Genomic DNA, 8,864 nt, shown 5'->3' on the forward strand with positions numbered 1-8,864 from the left:
GATGAGATAGTGGTGATGCCAATAATTATAAAATAATGATCACTAGCACTAAGTAATGTACCCTAGAGAAAAACTGACATTCAGAACCAACTAGCATCATAACCTAAAGATTGACTTCTGCTGGAAAATGCATAGTTATGCCTGGAGGTAGCCATTTTCTGGCTAATCATTAGGCTAACATGGTATGCCATTAATACTCAGCTGCTGAGACTTGATTTGCTTAAACATATGGAGATTTTTCTGCTTTGGGTAAAAGAGCCACTTCAACCTTCTGATGGAATTTATAAGCAAGAGAAATACTAGACTTTAAAAAGAAAACCACTGAGTACATTCACATGGCCTTTTAGGGACCTGTCAAGACTACTTTGTCACACACAGAACTGGATTCAATAAAACCTTGATTTCTCACCCCCCACCCCTGCCAAACTGAAACAGCAGTTACAGAATCCATTGGGTGACTCGGGACCCCTGCCAAACTAAAGAATTCACTTGGGTGACTCGGGACATAGAGTTGGTACTATGTTCATGCCACAATATTGTAAGTACTTTGAGTGGGAAAACCAAATACATGCAAATATTCCCAGGTTTTAGGGAGAAAGCTGGTACTAGCTGGGATTTCCAAAAGAAATAAAATATTTAAATTATGGTCATACCAAGATATTTACATGTATTTCAAAAAAGTTATAGCAGGGGTGCTATGAGGAAAGCAATGAATAATTACAAACATATTATGCTTTCAATTTTGTCATTATCTTTTTGCCTTACAAACGAAGCAGAAGGGAAAATATCTACTACTAATATTCTAAGTAGTGAAATAAGATGTTTTTCCATACTTTCCCAATTATCTACAAAGACATTTCGAAGAAAAGAATAAATATCTTTTAACTTAGAATAGGTTAAATGAATTGCTTGTAAAAGGTATCCTGTTAATACAGCTTTCTCAACACTCAGTTAACCCATTTTTAAAAAAGACTTTATTTATTATATGTATTTGAGTACACTGTCACTGTCTTCAGACACATCAGAAGAGGGCATCAGATCCCATAACAGATGGCTGTGAGCCACCATGTGGTTGCTGGGAATTGAACTCAGGACCTCTGGAAGAGCAGTCAGTAACCATCTCTCCAGGCCGATCTAACTCATGTTTTATTTGGCTGAAATTTGACAGGATCCAAAGGCTAAGTGTTGGTACTGCTCTTTCAGAGGACCCAAGTTTGATATTCAGTACTCAACACCATGCTTCTGGCCTCTGAGGGCACCTAAACACAGATGCACATAGTACCAACATATCATTAACAATAAATATGTAAAAAAGAGAAGGGATTGTGTTCAGTCAAGCTGCTCAACCTAACACCAATAGCAGGGCCTGGACTCACTAAGGGATGACAAAGCAAGGCTTTCCCTTCCAGTTTATAAAGCCTGGGTTTCACGGTTTTAAAAATCTAGCCTGTAGGTTGTCAATTGACAGGTGACCAACTGAGTCTAAAGCATTGTTTAAACACACTACAGTACATCTCACTAACCTGTCATGGGAAGAAGTTAACTTTAGAGCTCAAGGCTATCATCATTTTAAGTTTTCGTGTGTGAACCCTTTTAGGTCACAGATCAATACTAAGTACTGTCCTGTTCTCCAGTTATAGGCAACAGGGTCAGTTATTCAATGTGGAGTGTTGCACTGACTGGCCTTTCTCTACTAGTTATGCACACCCTCCCAATCCAGCACACCAGGACTACAGACACCATCTGGCTAGGATTTTACACATGCTGAGGATTCTAACTCCGGGCATGCTTGCTGTTTTACTTTCTGAGCTACCGTTCAAACTCTGAAAATGTTCTGTGACAAGATGACCACTGTTCTGCTGCTTTACTCAAGTGGTTCCTGGAGCGGCTAACAGATGTTATCTACATAACCTTGTAATACACCTCTGCTATCAAGGCACCCAGACACAGCCCTCCCAAGCCCTTTGATAGGTCTTGCTATGTAACTCAGGCTGTCCTCAGGACTGCTGGGACAAAGAATGCAGGGCTATAGCCATCAAATGTTAATCCATCTGCAACTACTCCAGCCAACTGTAACTGTGTTCCCCTCACTTGCAAAGGTGGGAAGACTTCAGGGCAAACAGTGGTTAATGTCATCAGGGACATCATCTTCTGTTTAAACTCTTACTGTCCAAATGCCAGCTTACTCATTTTCTGGGATCCCTTTAATCTTTCTACAAACTGCCTGTTTACTTAGCCGAGCACAGGGGTACAGACCTAGACTATTAGTACCTGGGAGATCAGGAGCCCCAAGGTCAAGCTGAGCCACACGGCCAGGGCATGTCTGGAGGACACAACTCAGAACCATGCCTCACTTTTTACAGATTCTGTGTCTGAGTGTTTGTCTCATGTGTGTGGTAGACACCTTCTGACTTTTACCCACAGTTACTATGAAAACCCTCCTTTGTACCAATCACATCGACAGCTTATGGGTAATGGCTAAATGTGGAGCAACATGCAACAGACACACATTAGGAAATAAAAGGTTTTGTATGGCTCTTGGACCAGTGCAGGTTCTCATAGCATTAAGGAGCTTCAGAAAACTTGTTCAGTGAGCACTGACACCACCAAAACATAGCCCGCATTTTAATGTCCTAACCTGGACTAACATGCAGTGACGGTCACAGTCTGAGTCACTTAGGGCTGCGGCAAGTGCTCAAAGTCTCCGCGTCAGTAAATTATTAAAACATTTCATTCAAAACAGCCCGAGGCTGGCTTCTGGTTTGGTAGTGTGAAGGAGATACTAACTATGAGACGGTCTAAGTGTCACTAAGAGTTAACAGAAGGACCATTCCTGATAGAGGAAGATCTCAAGACCCAGTGACTTCCAGCCACCGGCTCTCTTAAGAGAAATCAACCAATTACACTGAAACAAATCACAGATAACGGAACCGTAGACGAAGTCTTGATTTTTATTACTTAAAAAAGCTGCCCATTTATTTTGCTTTCTGACTCTGTGCTTGTGCCTTCAACACTTTCACAACGATTTTCTGCTCCTCGATAAGGAAAGCCCGCTTGATCCTAGGAAGAGACACAGGAAGGTTAACCATTGCAAGATGGAGCAAAGCAATCGAGAGCTAGAAACACGCACCAAAACAAACAAACAAATCACAAAGCTTGTGAAGCTACACGAACATTTGGGGAGGATTATTCTCCAATCCAAGGAGTCTTAACCACTTCATGACCAACTACAAAATAAATGGGCTGTGCTAGCAAGTTTCATGTCAACTAGGCACAAGCTAGAGTCACACAGGAAGGGCGAACATCAATCAAAACGCCCCTATTGGCCTGTGGGCAGTACCACAGCGGCCTGGTGAATGGGTGCTTCTGGAAGGCAGTCTAAGAAAACCAAGAAGAACCAGTCAGCAAGCAGCACTCCCCCATAGCCTCTGCTTCAGGTGCACAATGAAATAACATCTACCCCCAAGTTGTCTCTGGTCATGGTTATCACAGCCAGAGAAACCTAATAGACAACACCCAAGACAAGACTATCACTTAAGATAGCTCCTGGCTGGTGTTATTTCTTGTATCAGGATCCAGGACATATTATCAAAGTATTGTAGATTGTTCCATGGTTTTCCATAGAACTGAGCTGCCAGCTGGAACTAGATAGAACCAAGCCCCTAGCTTGGGGGTCAGGGGGAGATAGGAGCCAAGGCCTTGCAATGGCCCAAGTCTTGATAGGCACAAATCTAGATTCTGTAGGCAATGAATGAAATACGCCAAACTCCTACAGTTCAAAATTCATGACCTTACCCAGGCCCCTTTCACCTCCCATCCTTCCTGTGTCAGGCCAAACACCAGAGTCTGGAAATCCTTTCTGTTTGTATCATCCAGGTATGGCCTCAAATGCCAACCCAGTTTCTACAACTGCACGAAATTTCTCTTCTAAACTTTATGAAGCTCAGAGTGCCTGTGTTAGAGAACATTTGCCCTGTGTCTGTATTATCATCCTAGGCCTTCCTCCTCTTAATGAACTTCCATAAATAGGCCTGGAAGATTGTTGTCAAGAAACAAAGCAACAAGCCACTAGGTCAGAGCGTTCCATAAAACAACCAAACCACCAGAGTCCACCCAGCTCAGCCTCTGATCTCTCCCATCACCAACCCTCATTCTTCCTTCGCTCACTCTGCTCGGTATTAACTGAGTGTAAAGCAGGAAGGAGATGCTGTTTCTTCCCTCAAACAAACCCACTCAGATACACTGAAATGTTATCTGGTGCTCAGCAAATAAACCACAACCATCCTTACAACTCTTTCCAGTATCCAAAAGACTTAGTCCCCTTGCCACCAAACCCTCTGGGCCATCATCAGGTAGGTAAGTCCCCTTGCCACCAAACCCTCTGGGCCATCATCAGGTAGGTAAGACAAGGGCAATTTCCTCTTGCTGCGTAAAACGCTTCTGTATGCCCCAAACCTTTATCCTGTTAAGTAATGACTCAGCTTTTGCCTGGGACTCACCCTTTCCCACATTGTAAGACTAAAGCTGTCTAAGGCCTTCACAAGCTTTCCTAGCTGTGCTGTCTGTCATCACTTGATCAGCCACCCACGCTAGCACCTGTTCCTATACCTTCCCAGCTGCCCAGCATTTCCTTCCCATCCGCTCTCTATAAACAATGCTATTTTCAAGATGCCCCACACTGACACAGGAGTCACTCCTTTACACGGTGCCAAGCCCCCCCCCCCCCAGCTGGCACACAGTACCTCGGCCGCCTCACTCACCTGTCCCGGACACACTTGGCGCACATGGAGCCACCATAGGCCCTGCTGACGTGCTTCTTTGTCTTGGACAATCTCATGAGGACTTTGGGTCTCACAGCACGGACCTGTAGAATGAAGCCTGTGATTACCCTCAGATGCTCAAGCAGAAAGACATCTCCCAGTTACTGTGAACTAGGAACTAGGTTACAATGGGGAAGCCCATTGCTTTCCCCAAAAGCCATTTCGGCCATTTCTCACGTTGGTTATTTTGGGCTGCAGATATTTAATAATTCCCAAGTATCTCAGTAGCAAGTCCACCTTCACATATTTCCCTGCTGAGGGATTAAGGCTTTCTCAAGAGCACTCACCCCTCGCAGTCTGCCTGGGCACACGCCACATGCGGATTTAGGTGCTTTCCCGACCTTCTTGGTGTAAAGGTAAACGATCCTGTTGCCAGGGGTTCGAGACCTAGGAAGGGAGAGTGAAAGCGGCTCAGTATGTCACAGAGAAAGCAACAACAGTTATTTTAAACTCGCAAATACTTACAGCCTAGTTTTGTTAGAGGCTGTATTGTAGGAAAGCCTACGACGGTATGTCAAACGCTGGACCATCCTGAGTGCCTACAATTTAGAGAATAAAACAAGTCAGTGAAGGTAAATTAAAATCACTGTGAGGGTAAATTAAAGGTCAAAGCATCATCACATAATGTCTCTTACGTCCATACACTCATTCGCTCACACCATGCTCTTACAAGGCGAATTCTAAAGAATTCCATTTAAATTAGAGATTCCATTAAATTAGAGACTTTCCTACTGGTCCACAAGTATGGAGCTTGGTTAAAATCCTGACCAAGGGCTCATCCCTCAAGAAGTCTGTTTTGCTTGGTAGCACTAATTTAAAGGATGACAAGTGGGACCCTTAGGTAAATCCCCAGCAGTGCTATTTGCTGGCAATACAGAGCCAGCTCCTGGGCTCTAAGACAGCATTTCCCCCCCAATTCATACAGCTAGCACTGGGATTAAGACACTGAACTATCCCACCCTCCACAGTGCTGGCAGGTAATATCTGTGTAGCATCTAGTCCCAAAGCTGCATCCCCGAGAAGGCAATCTGTTTATTAATGAGACCTGGGTCTTATGCTGTTTATAACATCCTTAGCAGATCAGTTACTTAACGACCCTCCAACCCGCAGCAGTGATGCATTTGGAATCCAGCTCCTCAACGTGCTGGGCAAGGAAATTCTACCCAAGAGCTTCACACACACTCATCTATGCAACTTTGCTTCAAAGTGGGCTGTTAAGTCTCAAACCCTGGGACAAATGGCCTAATTAGCACTACCCCAAATAACAGCCGCCTAAGCCGGGTGCAGCCAAGCTGACTTGTCTTCCACACCTTCCAAACATCCACTTTTACCTAAAGGGAGCCCAACTACCACGCACCTAAAGCGACACAGACCAGTGTTAAAGGGCCTAAGCCGCCACTACTTGATTTCTATCTCCATTACCAAGGCATAGCGCCGCCGCCCCTGCTATCGCGTCTCGCTCGCTTACTAGCCACCATGACAGACAGCAACAGGGGAGCAGCCGGAGGCCGCGGTCCCCACCGAGGGCTCCACTGTTCCGGTCGCTTAAGCGCTTCACAACCACGACCTAAGCCTCTCGCTCTCCGTACCCGGCGGCCGAAGCGCGCGGGGCTCCGGCTACTCACCGCTTCGGACGCGCTGGTTCGATCGAGGGCTTTCCGAAACTACGAGCGGACCACCCGCCCGGTATGCACCTCTCCTCGTCCCTCACCACTAACCCCAGCTACAGCACCGACCCCGAGGGCGTCCCGCCTGCCTAGCTCCTCGGATGGGTACGGATCGTAAACAGAAAAGCCACAGAGCCGAAACAGGCCACCATACCTCTAAGCACCGTCCCCGGAAGAGGAAAAGGAAGGGGCGGGCGAGTTCAAAGGTCAAATGTGACTGCGTCGGACAGGAAGTACGTCAGAGAAAGCGGCATGTCAGCGAGTGCGCCGCCATGTTGTACGGAAGCGGCCGCGGGGGACCTGTGTAGATGGGACTTCAGGTTTGTAGTGCGGCTTCCGTAGGCGGGCTCGTTTTCCAGCCACACGTAGGGACGTCAGGTGAAAAATTAGGTGCAAGATCGCTGTGGGAGCTAAAGCACATGACAGAAGAGGCCTCCCCACTTCCCTCAGAGAAAACAAGGGCGCCACGACGCGTTTAGCCTAGGGTAATTAGACCTAGTTTTAAATCTCTCTGACATCCCATAAGGTAACCTGTGCCCTTCTCGTTCTCCACCTTCCCTTCGATTATTCAGCCAGAGCACAAACTTTATAGACTTTTAACCAAGCATTTGCTAATTACTAGTTATTTCACTCTGGGCAAACCCGCAAGTCTCTAAAAGGAAGATATTATTAAGTACCCCTGCAGCATGATGATCAAAGGCATCCTGAAGTTAAAGCACTTAGCCTACAAGTCTCACAATGAGCAAGTGCGCTATAAATGGTGGCTAATTTATGATTTTGTGCTAACAGCTACTTGAGGCTTTGTTTGGGTGGTAAAGTTTGGTCTGCGAGATGAAGATGAGGACCAGAGGGGTCAGCGACCTTCAAATGTCTATGCGAACGTTTATATTATGGGTCCCCAGTTTTCATGACGTTGTCAAAAGTAATGAATGCTTTTCTTGTACTTTAAAGAAGAGTCCCATATCACTGTTATCTTTGTCAAGAAACTAGGTAAACCGCTCTGAATGATATCCTTTTCTCAGGTCCCTCTCAAACTGCTCTCCCGTGTGCGCCCTCGGTCTCTGTTCTTCCCACTATAAAGGCTGGTGTAGAGAGACAAACATAGTTTTTGATAAGCGAATGAATACATTTCCTTAGCATCTCATCTCTTTGTTTCTAGAGAGACTTTGCTGGGCAGAGTACCATCTCCATCTCTAGGAGCTGGGAGCTCTTTTTTGTACATTGTGCGCTAATGTTATCCCTATGTAAGCCCCTCCATTCCAGTAGAAAACTGGTCTTGTAATTTTCCCAAATTAAGCTTAACCCTATTATGTGAGTTTTCTTCTCTTTTAATCTGTGTTTACGTTTCATTGAACAGTCTTGTTGGAAATACAGAAATCTTAGTAAAAAAAGCTCAAGACCCTCATTTGTTTTTATCAATCTCCTTTAGTTCCCTGTTTGTCTCTTCATTAATATCTCTGAATATTATCGTGTAGTTATTAAAATAAGATGAATCAACTATTTTTATGCTTTGAACTGGGGACATTTGAGGCTTAACATTTTTCAATGTAATTTTTAAGGGTTTTGATAAAAGTTGATTTTGGTGCAGTTCGTGTCTTATTTAAAAAGATAGTCACCGTTATCTTCATCACCATCTCTTTATTTTTTTGGTTTTGACATCGGTTTAGTCAGCATATGGAAATTTGGTTTAAACTAAAAAAAGGAATTGTTTCACAAGGTTTAGAAATGCTGATTGCGTAACTGCAAATTTCTGCTTATATCTTTTTAAATTTTTCTGTTAGCAAACAAAATGATGGTTTTACTATAATATTTCATATATGTCATTGAACCTTGCTAGTTTTATTCTAACTGCCCTTCTTCCTTCTCCCACCTCTGTTGGCCCCCTTTGTGCCCATTTATGCTTTAATGACATGTATGTACACACATCTAAATCTAGATCTGCATATGATCCTTATGACCTCTTCTTGGCCCCTGCCTTTAGTTTCCAAGTACTTTCTTATCATATATTCCACAAATGGGAGAAAACATGATATTTATCTTTCTGAGTCTGGCTTATGTTGCTTAATATCTCCAGTTCTATTTATTTCCCTGCAAGTATTATAATTTTATTCTTCCTTACAGCTGAATAAAAGGTGTGTGTGCGTGTGCCAATCATATTTTCTACATCTATTCATCTGTTGAGAAAAGTCTAGGCCATTTTTATATCTTGGCTGGTGTTCATAGTGTAGCATGTATTTGACCTGTGTCTTCAATAATGCCTTATGGAAGCCAAGTATAGAGCCACACACCTGTAATTCCAGTTTGGGAAGATGGGTGAAGAGTATGAATTTCAGGTCAGTCTGGTTTACATAGAGACCTTGTTTCAAAACAAAATAAA

General features: G+C 44.1%; 1 protein-coding gene and 1 long non-coding RNA gene across 4 annotated transcripts; one reads left to right on the forward strand and one right to left on the reverse strand.

Annotated features, from left to right (window-relative positions):
* Positions 1 to 2,930: 2,930 nt before the first annotated feature.
* Positions 2,931 to 6,689, reverse strand: Rpl34 (ribosomal protein L34). Of its 3 annotated transcripts, none has more exons than XM_006233314.5 (5): positions 6,446 to 6,689; positions 5,286 to 5,359; positions 5,108 to 5,207; positions 4,761 to 4,864; positions 2,931 to 3,060 (listed from the first exon to the last, which is right to left on the reverse strand). In XM_006233314.5, the coding sequence occupies exons 2-5, from the start codon at positions 5,348 to 5,350 to the stop codon at positions 2,976 to 2,978; spliced, it is 354 nt and encodes a 117-aa protein (XP_006233376.1). In that variant the 5' UTR covers positions 5,351 to 5,359; positions 6,446 to 6,689; the 3' UTR covers positions 2,931 to 2,975. The 3 variants fall into 3 exon arrangements, with proteins under 3 accessions (XP_006233376.1, XP_038958649.1, NP_001102037.1); XM_039102721.2 differs by lacking the exon at positions 6,446 to 6,689 and adding an exon at positions 6,243 to 6,437; NM_001108567.2 differs by having other exon boundaries at positions 2,932 to 3,060; positions 6,642 to 6,663.
* LOC134485685 (uncharacterized) lies at positions 4,222 to 4,721 on the forward strand. The gene is made up of 2 exons (XR_010063945.1): positions 4,222 to 4,352; positions 4,397 to 4,721. It is a non-coding gene; the product is annotated as an uncharacterized LOC134485685 (long non-coding RNA).
* Positions 6,690 to 8,864: the final 2,175 nt, after the last annotated feature.

This window comes from Rattus norvegicus, chromosome 2 (assembly GCF_036323735.1).
Source record: "Rattus norvegicus strain BN/NHsdMcwi chromosome 2, GRCr8, whole genome shotgun sequence".
Taxonomy (NCBI): Eukaryota; Metazoa; Chordata; class Mammalia; order Rodentia; family Muridae; genus Rattus; species Rattus norvegicus.